This window comes from Haemaphysalis longicornis, unplaced genomic scaffold (genome assembly GCF_048455015.1).
Source record: "Haemaphysalis longicornis isolate Haplotype H1 unplaced genomic scaffold, Haemaphysalis longicornis Haplotype H1 scaffold_12, whole genome shotgun sequence".
In the NCBI taxonomy this organism is placed as follows: Eukaryota; Metazoa; Arthropoda; class Arachnida; order Ixodida; family Ixodidae; genus Haemaphysalis; species Haemaphysalis longicornis.
The window spans coordinates 64,572,331-64,595,895 of record NW_027526225.1 but is presented as its reverse complement, the minus strand read 5'-3'; the positions used below and the strand labels follow the sequence as shown (position 1 = coordinate 64,595,895).

General features: G+C 46.2%; 1 protein-coding gene across 1 annotated transcript in view; it reads right to left on the bottom strand.

Moving 5' to 3' along the window:
- Positions 1–2,220: 2,220 nt before the first annotated feature.
- LOC144162772 (ubiquitin-protein ligase E3C) overlaps positions 2,221–23,565 on the bottom strand; it is a 58,678-nt gene continuing 37,333 nt past the window's right edge. The window contains exons 12-20 of the mRNA XM_077693427.1: positions 19,535–19,642; positions 18,073–18,145; positions 11,875–11,969; positions 9,633–9,843; positions 7,096–7,280; positions 6,033–6,218; positions 5,076–5,234; positions 3,950–4,207; positions 2,221–2,643 (exon numbers count right to left, since the gene is read on the bottom strand). Coding sequence (XP_077549553.1) covers positions 2,473–2,643; positions 3,950–4,207; positions 5,076–5,234; positions 6,033–6,218; positions 7,096–7,280; positions 9,633–9,843; positions 11,875–11,969; positions 18,073–18,145; positions 19,535–19,642 — 1,446 coding nt within the window. The 3' untranslated portion in view covers positions 2,221–2,472. The remainder of the gene's footprint in view (positions 2,644–3,949; positions 4,208–5,075; positions 5,235–6,032; positions 6,219–7,095; positions 7,281–9,632; positions 9,844–11,874; positions 11,970–18,072; positions 18,146–19,534; positions 19,643–23,565) is intronic.

The window sequence follows — 23,565 nt, the reverse complement described above, 5'->3', positions numbered from 1 at the left end:
AAACGGGCTAGGCTGTAGTAGCTGTTAGTGACACTTTGGGGAAGGTCATTTCAACTGAGTCCTGATTACTCTATCCCATCATGCACCACGGCACCGCATGATGGCTCATCCCCACTTAAAGGCCAACTGCAACCAAATTTTCGCCAACAAAGAATGATGTAATCTAATAGTACTGTATTTTCGCTTGTGTTACCCACTCTTGCATATAATCCGCACCCCCACTTTCAGCCCGCCGGAAAAGAAGCAAAAAATCCTTGTGTATTGCCCACACATTTGATAAAGGAAAGGTTGCCCCAAAGCTGCTGCTCAAGCAACACATCACATACTGTGTAGACTGAAAAAGCATATATTTAGCAATTAGAACACACTGACTGCAAGGTAAAAGTCACAATTCACTATTAAAATTCAGTTGTTAGAGTACACTCGCTCTTGTTCTTTCTTCCTTGTCCTTGTATGCTTTACTCAATCGTTGCCATGGAAAGCTTAGTCAGTGTTACTGCATAGGAGCTTCGCAGCACAATGTGCATTGCCGTGGAGCTACAATAAAGGAAAAACCCCGCCCACGTATTATCCGCACCCCTACATTGCCACTGAAATTTTCGCATTTTTTGGTGCGGGTTATACACGCGAAAATATGGTATACAAAAAAGAGTGCTAACTGCAAAACACTGCATTTCAAACAAGAATGTGGGTTACGCAAATGGCTCACGAAGTTTGGTGTTTTTGGAACTGAAACTGAAAGAAAAGGGGTCTGTTACCGGCGGCCGGACGTGACATAGGTGATGGAACGAAAGCGGGCATGCAAGTACTGGCGGCCGCTCACAGCAGCCTCCAAATGCGTATGGTTGCGTCGCGTTTTGCGCTGTTATTTCCACAGAACCTCCGCTAACATTTTGCCTTGGCTCATGAAGTTAAGCGCAGTTCCGACTGTGGTGCTATCAGCCGACACAAAATGACTGTCAGCAGTTATTCTTGCCTTAGCATACTTGCTGGAGTAGCAATCTTGGTCACTGTGAATAGAAAAAGCAGGCCCGGATTTTCAAAGCTGTTTGCTTGTATGATATTGAAAATAAGCTGCCCAACCAGGAAAAAAGGGATTGGCCATGCGACTCAATAGCTCACTTCTCGCACTAGAACCTACGACGTCATATGCACAGCCGTGCGATTGGCCGAGGCTGGCAAAAGCAAACGCAAGTTAGGCAGGGCTCCGCATGTAGAACGAGCTATTTTTGCTTAAGTGTAATGCGTATTCATTTTATAGCAGTAAGAATTGTGGGGTGAAACAATGGAAGTTACGAATAGAAGTGCCGATGCGCATTGCTGTTGGTACCATGTGCACTGTTATAGCTGCACAGCAGTGCGGCGCTTTGGGGTTGTCTCAGATGACACTGGCCCATTGGCGTAAGCAACAGTGTCTTACGTGACCCTGTTTGTCGAACCTACCCCATGTTTCACGAAACGATTACTACCTACCGTAACAAATAAAGCCAAGTGCAAATACGGTCAAAAACAAAGCAAAGGCGAATAGCGCTGGGTAGCAGTATGGTGGCGCCATCCAGGAGGACTGACGGGAAGCAAAGCTCTGCAATCCACTGCAGAGTCTAATGACGCACTTGAAGTTCGTTTGAATACCCGTCCTTGAGACTTCATGGTAGACGTCGTGAAACACGATTCGGCAGAGAATCAAAATTTTAACCTGAATTGATTATATTTCCAGTGAATAAAGCATCACTTGCTGCCGGAAAAGTGCTGAAGCACTATAAAATACCAAATCTTTCCAATAAAACAAACCTGTATTTTGTCTGCATGGGTACTTCCCAATGGGTAAAGTGCGCAAGGAACAAAAAGAACAATGGGAGGAATGTGGAAGGCTTGAGAAATGACAGTGAAAGAAATTGATGAATTAAATACACTGCTAAACAGCAACCAACTGTCGTAGATGCAATTCGGCTTATATATGGTGTGGTTCTCGTCGATTAAAACTGTTCTGAACCACTCAGGTGTTCTGCGAACGTCACTATCGGCTGAACTCATTTTTGAATGAAACTGATTGATTTCAAGACTTTTGCACATGGAGAACGGCTTCTGTCCATCTTTGGCCAATCCCCCCTTGGTACGTCCCTCGAAAAGCTAGTTTTCAGAGCGGCGTCCGACACGATTGTAAGGAATCGTGCCACCAACACAACTGATCCCAAACAAACAGAAATGATCACTCAGAAATGCATATTTCGTAAATCTTTATTTCATTTTTGTATACTTCACCGTCTCGCGTAATGCACAAACAGCTTTTCCAAGGCTCTCGGTCCGCCATCACGCAATCGCCGACCCTATATCACAAGTTGGGACGACACCGCTCCCAACAATGTCCACGTTTTGAATGCATGGGTGACTGCTCGCACGGGTTTCAGTGGCGCACTGCCAAAAGGCCGCCAGTCTAGTTGCGCGCATCGCATATGGACCCCTGTGGCACCGTTAGCTGAGCTCGAAGCCGGCGCCAGATTCGATGGCGTAGAGCAGCTTCTCGCGCAACTGTGTCTCATCTTTGATCTCCGGCAGCTTGAGCAGGTTCATGCACGTCGAAGCCGTTGGGAGCCGGCCCGGCTCTGGACCCGCTGAGTGGATGCAAAACTGGGGCACCAGGTCCTGGCAATGGGACAGAAGGCAGTGTTTATTGAGGGAACCATGACGAAGTAAAACTCTGTTGTGGTTGAAAAGTCAAGCAGCTTACCGTATTTTCGCGCGTATAACTCGCACCAAAAATGGGAAAATTTCGGTGGCAAAGTATGCGTGCGGATTATACGTGGGGTTTTTAGTGCAGCTTCACGGCAATGCGTGTTGTGCCGGGAAGCTCCTACGCGGTGGTAACACTGACTAAGCCTTCCATGGCAGCGACTGCGCAAAACATACAAGGGCAAAGAAAAAACAAGCACAAGCGCACTCTAAAATTTTATTAGTGAATTGTGACTTTTGCCTTGCAGTCGTCAGTGTATTCTACTTGCTAAATATACGCTTTTTCTGTCTACACAGTATGTAATGTGTTGCTTGAGCAGTAGCTTTGGTGCAGCCTTTCCTGTATTAAATGTGCGGGCAATACGCGAAGATTTTTTTTTTCTTTTCCGGCGGGCTGAAAGTGGGGGTGCGGATTATATGCAGGGGCGGGTTATACGCGCGAAAATACGGTACACCTCACTCAATTTTTTTGCTCCATGGAGAACGATGCTGCTGTCACTGAGAAAGGAGATTTTAAGGGGGGAGGGACATGCCTGTTAAAACAGTTTCTTTTAACCTTTAAGTAAACTCTGTGAAACTTATCAGTCTTTGTGCATTTTTCTCACTGATTTAAAATATGCTATTATTTTTTGAGTCAGTCAATTAGTTCCCAAGATAATTAGAGATAATTAGTCATTTTTCAAGGAACAATAGACAAAACAGTGTTGTTCATAAAACCGTAATCTTTATATTTTCCAATACTAGGAACCCTGGCGAACGCAATAACAGAATCGGTTTTTTATGCATTGCTAGGAACTAATCTTACAGCTCATTAAACGGTGTTTGAAATGGGCATTCAAAATGGTTCCTTGCCACTGGTGCCCCACCAATGTTTAATGAGCTGTGAAATTAGTTCCAAGGGATGCAGCGAAAAAATGTTTCGAATATTGCATCCACCAGGGTTTATAGCATTGGAAAATATAGAGATTACAGTTTTATGACCAACACTGTTCTGTCTATTGTTCCTCCAAAAATGGCTAATTATCTTTAATTATCTTGGGAACTAATTTACCAACCGAAAAAATAATGGCATATGCGAATCTGAGGGAAAAAAACAGCAAGACTGACAAGTTTCACAAACTGTACTTGAAAATTAAAGAAGTTGTTTTAAGATCAGTGTCCCCCTTCAAAGCCCGAAGTCTGAAATTTTGAACCGTGTGCCCCTCCCCCTGGTGCGCACCTTGAAGCCCAGCAGGGGTGGCCGGGAGCAGCTGGTGACAAACTTGAGCAGCAGGCGGCGCTGTCGCTCGTCGAATCCGGCCAGCACCTTCCAGAAGGCGAGGATCACCGGGTGCTCGGGCGAGTAGCCGCCCTCGTAGTGGGTGTGCTCCCTCAGGTCGTCCACGTCCACCGGGCTCTGGGCGCCCGACACCAGCACCTGCAGCTCGTGGGGGGCGAACAGCCGCAGCCAGTGGCCCGGCAGGAGCTCCTCCATGCCCTGCATGGGTCGCCCGTGACCCGTCATCATCACACTCCCTCAGAACATGCGGCAAATTAGTAATTACCCAACAACAAACACTGATTGTGATGCGCACTGTCTTATTATGTATATCATCGTCGTCATCCGCACCATCATCATCATCATCACTTTGAAAGGGGCCATGCAGACAAAACACAAGTTTGGATCATTCGAAAGATTTCGAAAGGAATTTCAGAATGTCCAGGTAAGTGCCACTGCTGTCCTTTGCAATACGCAAAACAAACCATAAAATTGTGCGTGCGTGCATGCATGTGCATCAGTTCCACTCTGCCAGTATTTTATTCATCTGACCCCTCCACTAATTTCGATTGATTGATTGATGGGATTAAGGCGTTGAGGCAGTGCAAGCGATGAGGCGCGCCGTAGTGGAGGGCTCCGGATTAATTTTGACCACCTGGGGATCTTTAACGTGCGCCGAAATCTCGTACTCCACTCCACCAATTTCCAAAGCCTGTTCACCACTCCTACGACTTCACAAGGCAGGGAAAGTACTAGGGAGCCCAGCTTCCTAAAAAAGAAAGCCTGAAAAGGAGTATCCCCACAGGCTGATATACAGATGTACAGATGATGTACAGATGCTGATGTACAGATGTACAGATGATATGCTATAATGACGATGATGTACAGGGCACATGGCACATTCCAGGATGAAACAGTGTGCTGCCAATTAGTGCCAACAGAGCTAATGGGTGGCACACTGTTTCAGAAAGCTGTAGTGGCACTACCACCAGTACTTGGTGCTTGCTACTACAGCTCTTACTACACTATAGTCCAGTAGGTACTCTGTGCTACCGCAGCCTCAGGCGGGAATCACACGAGTCGTCACCTTGCGGAAGGCGAGGCACTGCTGCCGAAGCTGAGTGTTGAGCAGGTGGTCGGCCAAGAGGTGCATGTACTCGATCCGGTTCTCCCCCGTCACCGCTATCGACGACCCGCCGGGCTTCAGCTCCTCCACTTCGCTGTGGCCTAGCTGGCTGGTCACCACCTGCAAAGGGGCGATGACAACACCAGGCCAAATGATTGCCAACACATTCTAACTAACACAGGTTTGTTGGCACAGAAGCTTCTGACAGACTCATAAATGAAACTTTGCGACTCGTGCTATAATTCTTCGAGGCAAAGGGATGCACTGATGCTCATATCGCTACATGTCATCACCATTAGCTTGCTGATTGTGATTATTGTAAACACACAACTGTGACTCGTGGCTAAAACCTATGCTCGTATAATCACTGCCTGTAATCATCATTACCTTGCTGATGTGGTGATGATACCATTGTAAGCAAACAGACAGGACACTTGTTCGATACTGACGCTCGTATAATCGTTGCCTGTCTCATCATTATTAGCTTGCTGATATACTGAAGGCGATTATTGTAAACACATCTGCGACTTGCGCTGGATACAGATGCTTGTACAATCACTGTCTGCCATCATCATTATCTTGCTGATGTACGAATGATGACTACTGTAAAAAAAATTTGCGACTTGTGCCTTACTCATGCTATGCAAGGAATAACTGACATTTGCATCATCTTTAAAACCATCATCATCAGTGATGATACACCATAACGTGTTACTTATGATCAAAAAGGCACAGAGCCCGTGGGAAGTCCTAAAACTACTTACATAAAAACTGGCTGCGTGCATACGGACAGATGGAGACATTTCCTCCACTGCTTCGTTCCACCAAAAACTCCGCTAAGTTAAAATATCACGAACAGCACGAAGCAACAAGGGTAACCAACCAAGCCACAAAGTGAACAGACGAGAGCGATCTTACCGTGAAGTCGAGGTTGAGGTCAGTGACGTTGCCGTGATACGTCTTGAGGAAGAAGAGGTTTCGGTAGACGAGCGGGTCCAGCGACGCCAAGTGGTGAAGGTCGAGGTCGCCACGACCGGGTGCCACCCACTTGGCAAGGAAGAAGTGTGCCAGGGGCAACTCCACCAACATTCCCTCGTAGAGAGCCTGCATACCAGTGGGACAAGGAGCATGCACATGAATTCCGGCCAGTGCATTTGCCATTACTTTTTCTTTTAGCGACGATGGGGTGCAATCTCCCATGCTGGCTTTGCGCGTATATCCCTTTTTAATTGCAGAGCACTTTAGGGGCTCGCCATGTTGTCGTAGCTCGCTCACTGGACCCAAGTAGAGCCACGCGGCGTTCCGGCGGTGCGGCGTAATCCAGAGGCTTCAAAAGCCAAATGGTTTATATAGCCATAAGCGTTTGAAACTTGTGAACCGCTGGCGCTTGTTATACATCTCCCCGTTGTTTAGCGCAAAGAAAACTGTAGGTACATTCGAGGGAAAATATACGTAACTAACCGGCAGCGCCTGCGTTCATTTGGTTAGGAACGCTCGTTGGGTTGGTTTTTACGACAGTAAGCAAAAAAAAAGTGGCAGTGCAACGCCGGCACGTGCGGGAGGAAAAGCAAGCACAAAAAGAACAGAACTCCCGCTGGCACAGTTTCAGGCAGGGGGCACGCGAGCACAGCGAAGGCGGGAAATTTGAATTGCATTGGGTGGTAGCAGCGAGCGGATAACGGCGCTACAGCCCATTAGGGCAAATCACTTTCTCTGCACTTCCGACAGCTTTCACATTGATTGGAACAGCTTTAATTTTTTTTATCATCTTAGTGCAATCCCTGTTAGTTGAGCTTCTGGTCGCAACATTCCAGTACAAAAGCACTGTACCAACCTACCAACCTGATTTCACCTCTGCTCGTATCAAGCCTCCCAGCTAGCCGAGTATGTGTTGCTTCGAGAACCAAACAAGCCTTGCTAGGTTAATGAAAGGTCCAAGCGTCGACTCCCAAGCAATACCACTGAGAAACTGCCTTCTCACCTTGGCAAGTAGGCGGCCCACGAAGCCATAGTGACGTGTTGCCTGGCCAGAATCGTAGCCCGGCACACGGCCAACGGCCGGGTTCGGGTAGAGGCGCCGGTCGTGCATGCACTGGAACAGGCCTCGGTTCGGGTCAAAGGCTGTCTTCATCAGTTCGGCTAGGAACTCGCGCAACAGGCCGCCCCCTGAAAAGAGTGGAGGCAAACGAGGGGATTGGCAAACATGAGGGATAGGCAAAGAATGAAGGGGGGGGATCGACAAATGGAGATTGACTGTCTAGTTTGTACATCTGTAGCAAAAAACCCAAGCTGGCAGGGTCAGAGACCGATTTTTTGCGAGAGGAACCGACTCGTCTCAAATCTGCTTGAATTGAATGTAACTGAAAGTTAGTCGGGTGAAGGTTTCTAGCCTGGAAGCATGTTTGACAAACCTGGCTGCCGAGAACCACCCCTACTATACTCAGTTACAACTCAAGAACAGCACCACCTCATGTAGTGTATCACTCCGCCAAAGCGCCGGACCCGTGACGTCGGTGCGCCTGCATTTTGAAAGGGGTTTGCTATGAATGCATGATATCGTCTGCCTTGTCTCACGCAGTTTGTTTGTCGTCACTGGAGTCGTTTATAAGCATATTAAGTCCAAAAAATCACGGGAACGGCTCACACCATGTTCAAAATATTCCCAGTAACGCCCTACTTGCGCCGCGCGGAGAAACATCCGGCTACAGTGATAAGGCACAGCGGCAACTTTTGGTGCCGTTCTTAAGTTGTCACCGAGTATAGCACCACCTACTTGTTTGCTTAGAACATTCCTTCTATTCTCTTGAATATCTGCTGCTATGGCTCTGTTCTACCTCAGTGGCGTAGGAGCAGAGTCATGGGTTTGAGTCCCAATGATTCAATTTTTTTCCACAAAGACCAGCCGTCCTCTTTTAACTGCAACATGTTCTCCTAGGTCATTTCTACTCATTCTTTTCAAAAATAGGAATAATTTGGTATCTTTTGAATTGGTTTAGCGTACCAACTCATTTATTGGTCCTGTGATTCTCGTACTGCTGAGTCCAGGGATGTGGGTTCGGTTCCAGCTGCAGTGGCCACTTTGTAGATGGAGGTGAACAGCAAAAATGCCCGCGTGTTGCGATTTCGGCGCATGTTAAAGATCCCAGTGCGGCCAAAAGGAATCTGGAGCCCCCCACTGCAGCACACCTGATAGCCCACGTATAGCTTCGGTGTGTTAAACCCCCACAATATTAAAAAAAACTAAAGTCGTTCCACTCAACGTGAAAGCTGCCAGAAGTGCAGAGCAGTGATTCGCCATAATGGGCTGTAGTGCCATTATCCGCTCACTGCTACCACCCGATGCAATTCAAATTTCCCGCCTTCGCAGTGCTCGCGCGCCCCCTGCCTGAAACTGCACCAGCAGGAGTTTTGTTCTTTTTGTGCTTGCTTTTCCTCCTGCACGTGCCGGTATTGCACCAACACTTTTTTTCGCTAACATGAAAACCAACCCAACCAGCGTTCCTAACTAAATGAACGCAGGTGCTGCCGGTTAATTGCATATATTTTGCCTCAAATGTACCTGCAGTTTTCTTTGCACTAAACAACAGGGAGATGTACGACAAGCGCCAGCGGTTTACCAGTTTCAAACGCTTAACTCTTTCAGGACCGCTCCATAGGCCATCGATCGCATATGATCGATGGTTTCGCGAGCCTGCAGAATACAAATTTTCGCTCGATTGGAACACCTAGCGACACCTAGGAGATAGTTTGAAAACTGGAGTTTTCTCTTTTGTGAATTTTCTTTTTTTATCGCCAGGTGGCAACGCATCAGATATTTTATTCTGACGGGCAGTGGTTTCGAATGTAAACAAACGTGGCGTCATACCCACGCGAGCGCGATAAGAAATCCGCCTCGTCTCGTCTCGCATATCTTCGCCTTCTACTCTGGATTTTAACGATGAGAGTGGCAGTGAAGAGTCGGAATGCGGCTTTAGAGATAGGATTTCAGCTCGAGTGAGGATTCAGGTGTCGATCAGCCTGGAACATCAAATCGCGCTCAAAGGTGGGTGTTGGTTTCGGATTCAATTGGCTCTGGAGTAGATATGTGCGCTCGAAATATGTTCTGGCTGGTTTATATTTGTTCGCTAGGGTGTTCACTACCTATGCTGGTGATCTCCTGCCACCAGCGCAGAAACGGATCAAGTTTTCGCCGAGACAAGAGCCCGGCGTGTACCTGGGCGACAACGTAGCCATGGCCCTAGTGCCAAAGAGATACAGTTAAGGCTGAAAGTTGGGCAAGTTGGTGTTGATTTAGATGCATATTACCAGCGAAAAAACAGACAGGGACGAGGAAAGAAGCAGACGGGACACTCGCTAGACTTCAACTGAAAAGTTTACACAAGAAACATGTAATATATGAAAATGCCAATAGACAAGGATTATAGACCTTGTCTGAGAGGAACCAACTCATGTCAAATGTGCCTCCTGAATAGAATGTAATTGAACGGCAGAGGCTTTGCACATGCCCCCCTCCCTCACCGTCTACGCCGGCCTCCTCCAGCCCGGCCACGTTGACGAGCTGGACACGCAGGCGCAGCTTGAGGTTGGGCTCATCGGCGAGCTTCTCGAAGGCGTCCTCGTAGATGTAGTCCCTCCGCACGAGCACCTCGATCTGGGGGCCAAGCAGGAAGTGACCCTGCTCCCCCCTGTGGTTCTCGGACTTGTCTCGCGCTATCAGGCTTTGCAGCACCTAGAAGAGAAGCGGAGGGAACACGAGGGAGGGTTACCCAGTGGGGAGATAGACATACAGTCTACGCCCGTTACAATGGACTGGGGGGACATGGCCCTTAAAACTATTTCTTTTAATTTTTAAGTAAACTCTGTGAAACTTGTCACTGTTGCTGCTTTCCCCCCCACTGATTTCAAATATGGCATTATTTTTTTTAGTTGATCAATTAGTTCCCGAGATAATTAGAGGTAATTAACCATTTTTTGAGGAACAATAGACAAAGCAGTGTTGGTCATAAAACTGTAATCACTACATTTTCCAACACTATGAACCCTGGTGAGTGCAGCAAGAGAATCAGTTTTTTGATGCATCGCTTGGAACTGATTTCAAAGCTCATTAAACTTCGGTGTTTTAAATGGGCACTCAAAATGGTTCCTTGCCACTGGTGCCACCAAGGTTTAATGAGCTGTAAAATTAGTTGCAAGTGATTCATCAAAAAACTGATTCTCTTATTGCACTCACCAGGGTTCATATTGTCGGAAAATGTAAAGGTTAGTTTTATGACCAACACTGCTCTGTCTATTGTTCCTCCAAAAATGGTTAATTACCTTAATTATCTTGGGAACTAATTTAACAACTAAAAATATGCCATATTTGAAATCAGTGGGGAAAAGCAGCAAGACTGCCATGTTTCACGTAATTTACTTCAAAATTAAAAAAGTTTTTTTTAAGATCTGGAAAACAATGTCCGCTGCAGCCGAAACATGCAGTATCTGACCGGGGGAAAGGGGAGGGGGGGGGGGGGCGTATATGAGCGCAAAAGTGGGTAGTTTGACCGGAACTTGGAAAAGGCATAGCACAAGCGATCAAGTGTGTAAAGATGCATGATAAGCTCAGAAAATAAAGCAAGAATATAGCTAGGAGCAATTATTAACTGGCTCTAAAAATCAGTCGTGGCCATCAGAATTAGCTAGGCTTTTTTAAATCTTTTCGCGACGAGGCAGGTTTACCCGAAACCGTTCGTCAAGCAAATCGGATCACTGCCTGACGTTCCCTCCAAGGCAGCTTCCACAGTTTTTATGATTTTAGACTGGTCATTGAGACAGCTGATACAAAATCATCTGATGGACAGCTGTGAAGTCGAAAGTTAGACCAGACTGCGCACGGCCACCGGCAGATTGCATACAATAGATGGGAACCAACCCCCCTACTTGAGGCATTTCTTACCTTTTTCACCGAACGGGATGAGAAAAAGACCGAACTTTACTGAACCCGAGTTTTTTATTACATAAAAAAGCTGTGGTGAGGGCAGACTCGACTCCAGGTGCACCACTTCGCGCATTCAATAACACTGTTGTTCAATCTCACTGGAGTCGCGTTTATCGGCAGTGGCCTTGTTCTTGACGGCCAAGCGGACCGTCTGCTTAGATAGGCCTGTACTTTTGGCTATGTCGGCCTGCTTTACGCCACGTTCGACAGCGTTAATTTTGCTTAGTTTATACGACAGTGAAATCAGCTACCCTATCACTCATGTCGCTAGACAGAAAAAAAATAAATAAATAAAAAACCAAGGCCACTGGCACTTGCTTGGCTGCACCAACGACCTGGCTGCTAACAATGTTGCCAGGCATAAAAGTTTTCTTGTCAAACTATACAAAGGAAGTGCATTACGGGTTGCGGCACTGTGGAAGTCCACTTTCAACATTCAGTCAAAATGATTTTCGCCTAAAATTTAGTAGGTTGTAGCCGATAGTCTGCTATAGCCGGGTTCGTTGTGAGCGGAGTGGACTCCACTTAAAATGCGTGGGGTCCAAAAAAACCAACAGAAATGGTCTGCTGTAACTGGAAGTTCGTTGTTGCCGGATTCGCTGCAATGAGCGTAGACTGTATAGGGAGGGAAATACAGAATGTTGTATTGTTCGTTAGCTTCCTAATGGGCAAATGAAGCTCTCCAGAGATCCACAAGCTTTGTAGTCTAGAATTGCACAAAATGCAATCAATGAAGGTGCCTTTTTCCATTCAACATGCTGTAGATTGAAACAGCACACTTACCCTGACGCGAACTGGGAATGGGACGGCAAAAGGCATCTCCTGGAGGATGGCCGCGCAGCGAAGCTCTGTTGTTGCGAGTGGAGGCCCACCTTCCTCTGCAGAAGCCGCAGGCATGCAATCAATTAATCGAATAAAATGAATCGGCCAATGTGATCGCCCTTTGACTCAAGCCATGCATTGGGCAGAAGTGACATTACTGGATGATAAATTGATCGATTAAAAAAAATGACAGTACAGTAGAACCTCGTTACAAGAGACACTGTAACAAGAGACACTTGGTTATAAGAGACACTTGAATTAAAGCAGTTTGGTTGGTTTTCCTATGTTCGCCATGTTAGCAACATTGCATACAAGAGACCTTGGTTACAAGAGACGTTTTTTTGGTTCCCTTGAGTGTCTCTTGTAACGAGGTTTTACTGTAGCAAGAAAAATCGCCGTCCGAGCATTTACAGTTTCAGTGCAGTACTCTGTGACATAGGTTCACTCTTGATTGTGCTCAAGGTCTACAAATCCTGTATGTCCTGCATTAAATAACCATTTTTACGTACCACGCACTTGATGTTTGAAATCAGTCCCTGCACGAGACAGTATAAGCAGTCATTTAAGACTTGATGAGGCCTTAACGTGCAACAGAAGAACAACAAATTGTGCCTTTAAAAAAAACAGCGCCTTGTCTTGTCAATCTTTCTTTCGTCCCATTTAAGCGCTGTTGTTCTCTGTCAAGTATGTACCAACAAGCCCACGCTACCACGCCTTTTTAAAGTGTGTCATGGCTTCTGAGCTGAGTTGAACCCTTAGGAAGCAACTAAACAAAAATAAAAACTTAATGGAACGAAGTTGTTATTTCATATGCTCAGAGACCTTTAAAAGCAGCAAGTTCACAGCCAATTTGCAAGCAACTTAAGCGCAACTATTTCTCCTAAAATTTTAGCTGCCTTATGCGCAACAAGTCTTTCTGAAATTTTGGCTGCCTTTGAATTTGAACAGCCGGCTTTATTCCAACGTAAAAATGAAGGAAGCTCACACTAACGCGTCAGACTTGAAGGTAGTGAAGCTGTATGCAACCTTCAAGACCATCACGACAGTTTAGGTCCACGATTGCAGTCGATTTGCTCTTTTCTTTGCTGCCGCAACGACCTTTACTCCATCATTGTTGCTATAAGTGTGAGCTTCTTTCATTTGTTTTGGAAGTGATAATCATTGGACATCACATTGGAGGAGCGTACGCCATGACATGTCTTTCTCTTTCTGAGCAAGTGTTGCCGTGACTACGGCGACCACTGGAGTTTTTTTGGCCAGACTTGGCCGATTTCCCCAAGTGAGTACCGTATTTATCCGAATCTAAGCCAATAGTTTTTTTGAAATACTGATATATCAAACTCCAGGGTCGGCTTGGATTTGAGGATTTTGAAACACGCGCCAATTTCCAAGTGGAATTGGGGGAAGTGGCGCGCAGCTAGCGCCACCCAGAAAATAAAGTATTGTAGCCATTACTAGACGAGCCAGTAGCCACTTAAAGGCCAACTGCACTCAAATTTCACCTCGGCCAAATTTGTTTTTAATGCGTAGTAAGTACCCCCAAATAAGCTGAGACACAAGTGGTAGCCCCGTGAAACGCCTCGTTAATCAGTCAGAAGCGTTTAAAAAGGCTCCGCCGCAGACCACTCTGCACCTGCCGGCGGATCGCGTAAACAGCCATGACGCGCCTGTGACGTTCCAGCCTACGGTGGCTTTTTCCTCTGGCCAGCCACGCAGCGGGAGAACCGGTCGAGCTCTGCTGCCCCGTGCGCGCGTCGAGCTTGCGCGCACACATTCTCCCGAACTGGTGACCGTCCGGCCGCTCGCTGGACGGCTGCGACGTCACTGCAATGGCCGCGCTCTCCTCGGTTTCGGTTTCAAAATCGCCGACTTTTGCTGGCCGCTTGCGGCGTCCACGTGCGTATTTCAGCTGTTATATTTTGCATGTTGCTTTCTTTTTAAGCAGACTATACGGAAATAGGGTTTTCAAGAAGTCGAAATTTTGAGTGCAGTTGGCCTTTAACTCTTTCACGACGGCGCCATAGGCGATCGGAAGCCGGCGTCCGATGATTTTAAATCTCCCGCAAAATCTGAAACCCGCGCTCCACAGAAAACTATCGCCATCTGGTGTGTTCATTGGCAACTTCTCTTTCAATTTCGGTTTCGTTTGTTTGTGTGTCTCGTGTGGTGGCGGCGTAGCAAGAGAAATTTGAACCAAAGGGGGAGGGGAGGAGGAGGAAAAACGGCATGGGGTTCGCGCCGCGCTCCACACAGTCGGACTGCTGTAGCAAGCACTTCGGCAGCTCCTGCTGTCGATTTTTCTGATTCCAGCAACAGTGAGGGATCAAGCAATGATGTGGGATCGTCAGATTTCAGTTAGGAAGACGAAGCTCCGGTTCAGGTGCCTCGCACTTCAACAAGCGCTGGCAGGTAATTTCGTTGTGACTCCACGCTGTATTTATAAACAAAACGTGCTTCTTATCTGACGACTGCGGTTTTGATTTTGTGTTTAGGGTCTCGAGAACGTACGGCCGGGATATTTTGCCAAATGCACCGTGCCGTATCGCGCTATCACCTTCAAGATAACCTTGCGCTCGTGTCAGATTAGCGCTGCAGGGTTCAGGTGCGACGCTTGTCGAGAGCGCTGGATTTTTTTTTCTTGTTTTTTACCACCGAACTGATAAGGATTTTGTGCGAAGACACAAAAGAGTATACAGTAATTACCTGATTCTAACGCGCACCCAATTTTCCTGACAAAAAACCGAAAAAGCTTGCACCTCCGATTGTAACGCGGACGGAACTGTGTGAGCAAGAACAACGAATGCGATAGAAACGGGTGATTTATTTCCCGAAGTAACCTCACTCATCTCACTCCTCAACGCTCTTCGCTGACCACAACATCTCGTCCTCGGTGTCGTCAAGCACGTTTGCGATGCCACACTTCTGAACGAACGTGCAACCAATTTCGATGGGATCGTGGCCCACGCCTCACACGCCCATCCCGCGAGCTTCTCCAGAGGCGCACGCTTCAGCCGAGCGCTCGTTTTGAACACGTGAGAGCCCCTGCTGCCATTGCTGTTATCAAGCGCGCAAGTGGAACGATTTGACTATTTGTGTGAACGCCGATAGAAAAGCCTCGGCGCCTATGCTTCCTGCGTGCGAAAAATCGTTGCTAAAAGCTTCAGCGCCATCTTGAAATGGCGATGGTGATGGGTGGGACGAAATTTTCGCTGTTTCGGTTTCGGTTTCGTATCCGATTCTAACGCGCATGTGATTTTTCGACCTATTTTTCCGGAAAAAAAGTGCGCGTTAGAATCAGGTAAGTACGGTACTTGGATGCACATTTTACAAAGACTCACTCACCCTTGAGTGCCCTCGCGGCGTGGCACAGCCGTCAGTTGCGCTAGGTTGACGGGCCCTCAAAAATCCAAAACTTGGTTTACACTGTTGATTTATATATTGAATCATAGCCATTGAACGTAGGAACAATTTGTATATCTTAAAATACCTGAAATAATTTTTAGTCTCGGTAAAAGTGCCGATTTGTGTTTTTCGTATACTTTTCTTGGGGGCTTTTTTTCTGATTACTTGACAAATAAACTGTAAGTAATTGTACCTTTAACAAAACTGCTGCTTTGTGTTTGGAAGAGCAATCTATAAGCTACAATTTCATGCATAGCAAGGCTACGTGTGTCCAGTAGCTCAAGAGAAAAAAAAACATTTTGTGGAAGCACTTAAAATCGGCCGTTTTTCCGCCGTAACGAAAGAGTTAAGGGGCCATAGCTGGGGGCGATGCCGCCATTTTGAACTGTGCGGATAGTGGCCTCGGTGCGGCGTGGCGTTTGGTTTTGACAGCGCAATGGCACCAAACAAGCGGTGCCATTATAGTGCCGCTTTTAAAAGAAAAGTTATTTTAGCCGCGGAGTTGTCGTCGAACGTTCAAGCCGGGCGGGACTTTGCGTGGATGAAAAAAATGTCCTTCATTGGAGGACACAACGGGAGAGGATATTTGCATGCGCCGCAACGAGGATGGCATTCAGAGGCTAGCAGCGACGATGACTCAGAATGAGCACCGCATCTTCATGTTCAATAAACGTGTTTTCTTTTTGTGAACGCTGACCTCGCCTTTTTGTTCGGCCTGCATTCAAGGCAAGTATTTTTTTTTTTTTTTTTCGTGGCTTCGGACTTTTGGGGGTCGGCTTAGAATCCGGGCCGGCCTAGATTCGAGTAAATATGGAATGCTTGGCTGGGTGGTCGCCACAAGGCACGCACGCACGAGCGCTCGGCATTTTCTTGTTTTTTTAACTGCCAGGCGGTTGCTGCGAGGCACGCGCTCACATACGTTCAGCATTTTCTTGCTGTTTTTAGCAGCGGAGACGAAAAATAACAGTTTGCTATAAACAGCTTTGCTGTTTAAAAATACAAAAATATTATTCAGCCATAAGTACACAATTCCATTTAAGCACACTTGGGTAGCCATATTCCATACTGATTACTAAGTGCATTGCTTCAGCGAAATTATTTTTGTTATGTATCATGGACTCAGCAAGCAATAAGCGAAACCAGAGATGGCACGTACAGTCCCGCCATTTCAAAAAATATGCAACACTCCTGACAATACCACCCAAGGTAGCTACAATGACGAAAACAGACTTGGCTGCAAATATTTTAACTTCAAGGTAACAATTTCTAGTTGGCTTAATGGGGGACACTGGTCTTAAGGACAGAAAATTTGCCAAAAAATCGATTCTCTGTGTTAATTTTACTTGCAGTCTACAAGTCCCCAAGAATGTACCTGCAAAATATCATACGTGTATCTTAAGTATTCACAAAGCTGTTACCCTTTGAAGTCACCTAAATGACCATTTTTGCCGATGTTTACAACATATTTTTTCCCCACATGGTCAGCTGTCGGGTACAATATCTTGGGATGTACTGGTTTGATTAGCATCATTTTTGCTGCACTCAAAAGCTTATGAACTGAACAGTGCGATAGAACCACAAAAGTATAGAATTTGTTTTTTGGCACAAGATTTTATGCAGTTAGTTTCACAAAAACATTGGATATTTATGACCTGACCTTTATGAAGTTTACAGCGTTTGCAGAAACAAGGCTAAAATTACTCCTGTGGTATAGTTGCACTCCCTGGTCCTTCTAGAGAACAAAGGCAGGATTAAAGCTACTGGAGTATTTCATAGGTAGATAATGAAAAAATTGCCTGAAACAGAGTGGCATAACATGTTGCACAACTCTAAAGTTACACCTCATTGACAAAAACTGACTTCATATTTGTGCTCAGGATGTTAAAATACACTAATGAGTAAATCTTAAACACATAGGTTAAAAAATAACAAAAATGCCTTCAATACCAGTGTTCCCCCTTAAACACCGATCAATTACTGTGAGCATGCAGACTTAATTTAAGTACTTTTCACAGTATTCACCGTTTTTTTAATACACCTCATCGAAATACGTGGCATGCAGCAAAACTGACATCCAAGCTATTTTTGTCCGGAATGATTACGTGACAAGAGCATCAGACTTGTTTAAAAATTATCCCAGCTTAGCATCGTGAACGCTGATGTTACCAGCGAGGCGGGCCTTGGATTCTCTAATCGCAAGGCTGCAAAAGTATAGAATTTGAGCAAGAACTCCATAGAACTCCTCAGAGCCAGCAGATAGATTCCCATTTATGCCAATTCATTTTTGCCGTGTTCCACTGCTCGCGCCATCTACTGGCACTGTTTGTTTCTTTTAAACTTGGAACACTGCTACGAGGGTTGGCCGCAAGCACTTTTTGTTTTTTCGCGGCATTTTTTTATTTTCTATCGCAAAAATCAAGCAAGCATGTATTTTTAATTAAAAGAATGATGCGAATATCACATGTATTGATGCCTTGCCTCAAATATGGCTAATGTTTTCTTTTTGTTCAACAATGTTGACAAGTATAAAGATAGCCACCAGATTTAGTAGTTTATAGACGCTTTGCTTATATAAGCGTCTCGTTCAAGCATACTTTTAACTTTCTCACTCGGCTATGCCCTCTCCACATCGCTGCAGCCACATTGCCACATTTCGTCACATGAAAGAGAGCCTCAACCAAGAGCAGCTTCGCGTTTAAACAGAGTATTTCATGTGCCCGCAAAAACTAGATTCCCGTGAGGAGGGCCATGACGCACCGAGCTGTTTCCTGGACATTGCAGGAGCCCCGCACGTACGTAGTCGTGGAGTTTCCAGGCTCCAGTCTGCCACCTAGCAAGAAAGGGTTTTCACAGGAAGCTCAGTGAAAAACAGCTGCTCAGTGCGCAAGCCTCAATGAATGAATACGCAGTACTAGTGCACTTAAAGGGGCCATGCAGACAAAACACAAGTCGGTTTTACTCGAAAGATTTCGCGTTTCATAGTGCCCCTAGCACTTGTCCGGCAGAAAATGATGGCATATTCACTGAGAAATTATTCAATTTAGGTTAAAATTATGATTCTCCCCCCAAATTGTGTGTTTTCGTACCGTCAGCAATGAAGTCAGAAGGGCTGATATTCAAACGAACTTCCAGTGTGTCATTAGGCTCTGCAGCCTTGCTTGGTGTCCGTCTTCCTAGATGGCGCTGCCATACTCAGCTGCGAACTGTTGGCCGCCGTTGCTTTGTTTTTGACTATATTTGCACCTGGCTTGTTTTTGTTACTGTAGAGTGTAATCATTTCATGAAACCTGGGGTATCCTCGACAAACAGGGTCACGTAAGACAATGTCGCTTACGCCAATTGACCATTGTTGCGTAAAACAACTTCAAAGCGGTGGAGTGCTGTGTAGCTAAAACAAGACTAGTGCGCCCAGTACCAACAGCAGTGCACATCGGTACTTCTATGCTTACGTGTACTTTCGCAAATTTTATTGTTTACCCCACCATTCTTACTGCTGTAAAATGAATGTGCATTACGTTTAGGCAAAAAAAACTCGTTCGGCGAGCCTGTAAGCCCTGCCTAATTTGCATTTGCTTTTGCCGGTGTCAGCCAATCGCACAGCTGGGCTGATATGACATCATAGGTTCTGTTGCAAGAAATGAGCTAGTGGGTCGCATGGCCATTCCCTTTTTTCTTAATTATGTAGCTCATCTGAGTGAAGTGAGCGTTGAAAGTGGTGTCAGTGCGATTCTACCCAGTCAGTCTTTCGAATGAACCAAACTTGTGTTTTCTCCGCATGACCCCTTTAGAACATAATCCTGGTCACATATCTCCTAATACCATGTTGGTAATAAAACAGGCTGTTGATGATATGCATTCATATCCTGCTACAACGAAATAACCATTGTTCGCATTAACAATATTTGCATATTACACTGCACTGGGAAAAAGAAAAAGCCATCGCATTAAACTGGAATCGCGAAAGAAATTGACATACGTCGCATTTTGCTTGTCTAGTAGCAAATGCGGTTGGGGAATTGCAATCATTGAAAAGGTCCACGGGCACACCGAAAGCTTCGTAAAAATGCGTTCAGAGCATGCTGCTATAATCATTTGAATCCAGTAAAACTTCACGCAGTGAGCAAACAACTTGGGTGGCTGCTAACGAAAGTCCAGCCATAAGAAATGCAGCTGGTTGCTTGTAGGCACAAGAAAGGCGGCTGTGCGGAGGGACGATTACCCGGTCAGGAGAGATGTGTGCTGTGCGAGGCGAGACCCAGTGGCCCTCCGGACAAAAGGAGCGCCGGGAATCTCGAGCGTACAGTTGCCGGAGTAATGACACCACGCACTGCGTGACAAAAAGAGATACAAATTAAAGCTGTTCCATTCAATGTGAAAGCTGTGCGAAGTGCAGAGCAGTGATTTTCCATAATGAGCTGTAGCGCCATTATCCACTCACTGCCACCACCCAGTGCAATTCAAATTTCCCGCCTTCGCAGTGCTCGCGCACCCTGTGCTGAGACCGTGCCAGCGGGAGTTCTGTTCTTTTTGTGCTTGCTTTTCCTCCCGCACGTGGCGGCGTTGCACTGCCGCTTTTTTTCGCTAAAAACCAACCCAACGAGCGTTCCTAACTAAATGAACGCAGGTGCTGCCGGTTAGTTACGTATATTTTGCCTAAATGTACCTACAGTTTGCACTAAACAACAAGGAGATGTATGAGAAGCACCAGCGGTTCATGAGTTTCGAAAGCTTATTACTTATAAACTGCTTGGCTTTCGAAGCCTCTGTGGGACTCCGCGATGACAGCCGCTACGACGGAACGCCGTGCGGCTCTACTTGGGTCTGGCGAGCGAGCTACGCCAACAAGGCGAGCCCCTAAAGTGCTCTGCACTTAAAAGAGGAGGACGGGTTGTCATTGGGGGAGACCGAAACAGCACTCGCTCGGGCGCCCAATAAAGTCATGGCATTGGGCACACCACAGCCCTCTCTTGTGAGTCACCAAAAGCACATGGTGCGCGCGGTGCGCGTGGTGTGCTTTCGGAAGAAGCTCGCTAGTTCATGGCCATTTAATGGTAACTCACTACCATAATTCTTGCGCCGTGGTCGCGACATTGCGCATGAACAGTGCGATGAGGTCGTGGTAGGGCATCGGCCATGTCGGCATCATTTACAAGCTCTGTGAAAACTGCGTTCTCTTCTAGCCCGAATATGACTTTATCGTGCCGCTTGCGCACTGTCGTTGCTTAGCAGACACTTCTCAAATGCTTCTTTTTCCGTGGGCGAGACCTAGGATTGACCTGGGGCAGGTCTGAAGCAGAACTCGAAGCCGTGCTCGTCTCAAAAGCGTTCTCTTCAGCATCCTTTTCAAGTCGTGAGATGTTTCCAGTTATGGGCCCTCCGACATAGGTACTTCAAGAAGACAACCTTACTTATTTGCGTCACATCCATGCCGTCCACCCTCAGCCAACTGGGGCAAAAGCAGACGGTTTTGGAGGAGACAACTTATAAATTCCGCGCCTGGTTGTTCAGAACTACCAAGTGCCTCACTCTCTTCTTTCTTTATTAACAGATGTATAGCGCAAAAAAGACGAAGGACAAAGAATGCACGATAGCGCTTCGTCCTCGTGCATTCTTTGTCCTTCGTCTTTTTTGCGCTATACATCTGTTAATAATGATCGACCAACTAGCCCAACAACGTACTTTACTAGACTTTATTGCTACTTATACGGGCCCTTTTTCGTGTTCTATGCTTAACCCGCCCCTTCTCGTTCTGCTGGCTTCCAACGCTCAATGTCAGGCACGAGCGCTTGCCTTCTGCATCAGGAAGAAATTCCTCCCGCCCCAAGTTTTGGCCCTCTTCGGTGGCTTCCAGCCATCCGTAGGACACGGCACAAGGATTTGCAGGATCTTGCGGACCGAATGGCTAAGACAAGCCCGTCTATATAGGGACTGTCTGTTTGTCCGTGTGAGCCAGCGTGAGAAGGCTGCAACAGCCAAGGTCAAGTGGCGTGAATATTGCCGGCTGATCAACTGGACGACCGAGTCGCAGTGGCAAACCACCCTGGGCTTCCTCCGGTCAGCACAGCCAGACAGGACCCCGCGGTCTGGGAACCAAGTTGACGTCATCGGAAAAATAGCGCTTCGTCCTCGTGCATTCTTTGTCCTTCGTCTTTTTTGCGCTATACATCTGTTAATAATGATCGACCAACTAGCCCAACAACGTACTTTACTCTTCTTTCTCCTCTTTTTTTATAGAAAAGGAACGATTTTGCGAGCACAAATGTATTTTTACGCAGAAACACTACTTCGTCACGTTATTGTGCTAACGAGGCAGTGGTAACAACAAAGAGATAAATGAAAGTTGCTCAGATCTTATCTTTTTGCCTTTCCACAAATTTTTTGCCCACACAGCCCCAAAAATTGGTCAACGATTGCGCAACCTTTCTCCCACTATCGAGACCACTTACAGCAAAGTATGCAGGAGTGTAAAAATGCCGTCGCAAACTTTATGGATGAGCTTTGAATGTGCGGGACACTGCGACTGTGTACAGAGGTACAGTAGAACCTCGATACAAGAGACACTGTTACAAGAGACACTTGGTTATAAGAGACATTTGAGAATGGTTTGGTTGGTTTTCCTACGTTCACCATGTTAGCAACACTGCGTGCAAGAGACATTGATTTGATTGATTGATTGATTGATTGTTGGGTTTAACGCGCCGACGCAACGCAGGCGATGAGGCGCGCCGTAGTGGAGGGCTCCGGAATAATTTTGACCACCTGGGGATCTTTAACGTGCGCCGAAATCTCGTACACACGGGCGTTTTTGCTTTTCGCCTCCATCAGAAAAGCGGCCGTTGGGCCGGGAATCGAACCCGCGACCTCGTGCTCAGCAGCGCAACGCCTTAGCCACTGAGCCACCGCGGCGGGTACGCGTGCAAGAGACATGGTTACAAGAGACCCTCTGTTACTAAGGGCAACTTTTTGGGGTCCCTAGAGGTAATTCTTCACTATTTATTTTATTTTATTTATTTGCTTGTATGTCAGTTTTACTGAAATCCAAGACTTGATGAAAGGGGGTCTTTATATGAGGGACCTCGTGGAAAACTGCCCTGAAGATGAAGCTTGGGCCTGCATCCAAGAGACCGCAGAGGCTCCAGAAACCTTTGAGGAGTTTGTGTCTGCAGATGGGGACCTTGTGTGTTCGGGGGAGCCTAGAGATCATGTGATCCTAATGCAAGTAAATGGTGCCCTAGAGGACGAACCAGAGGAGTAGGATGATGACAAGGGCATTGTAGGGCAGAAAGTGTCGGCAGTTGAGGCTGACAATTGCCTAAAAGCACTTCCAACGGTTCGGCGAGAACAGGAATGCTTGCAGAGTGAAGTGTTCCACCTACAAAAGTTGGGAAGGAAGCTAATACAATCTGCAGTCCCTGAAACTACTACGAATGACTTTCTTAAGCCACAGTGAGAACTTTTTAGTCGACCTGTCTGAACACGCTTTGATGCTGATTTATAACGACTCCGCACAGTATTTAGAATTTTTGGTTACAAGAGACATGTTTCCCGTGTCCCTTGAGTGTCTCTTGTAACAAAGTTACAATTGGCTTACCCCCCTCTCCAGGACAAACTACGGAAAGCAAAGAATGCAATATCAGCTACCTTACCACTTAAACCAACTATACCTATGTAAAGTACAGCCAGAAAACCTAACGCTTAAATCGTGGAAGCAATACAATGTTGATATGGCGCTCTTGAGCTAAATGTGCATACGTGTTATCTGTACTTCCATTCATGCTTGTTTTTATGTTGTACCATGGCGCAAGTTGTGAAATTCTCTAGGATGTAAATAAGGTGCATATTTGTTTCGTATGAACTATGCATTGTATAGTGTACCATTTAGAAATTGTTCTGCTCATTTTTTGTTTCATCTGTTTTTTTTTGTTTTTTTTTCCGTTTTTCGCATTTGGTTGGTTGACTGAGGTTCGACTTGTTTCTGTTCATTTTTTTTTTCATTTTTTTTAACATATGACACTTGCTTTGTAATTAGAGAACGGCAGTGCTGCGCTGCTATCGACACGTGTACACGGGGTAGGGTCCTCGTCAAGCCAGCGCCTGTGCTGGCTTTTTGACCCTCTCCTTGCAACGTGACATGTAACAACATAAATGAATAAATTTGAAATTCGAAATTTGAAGTTTTACTGCATATAGTGGCTTCAGAATTTTGCTGGTAAACGTAAGGTCACACGTGAAGCTCTGGTAGCATCGTTG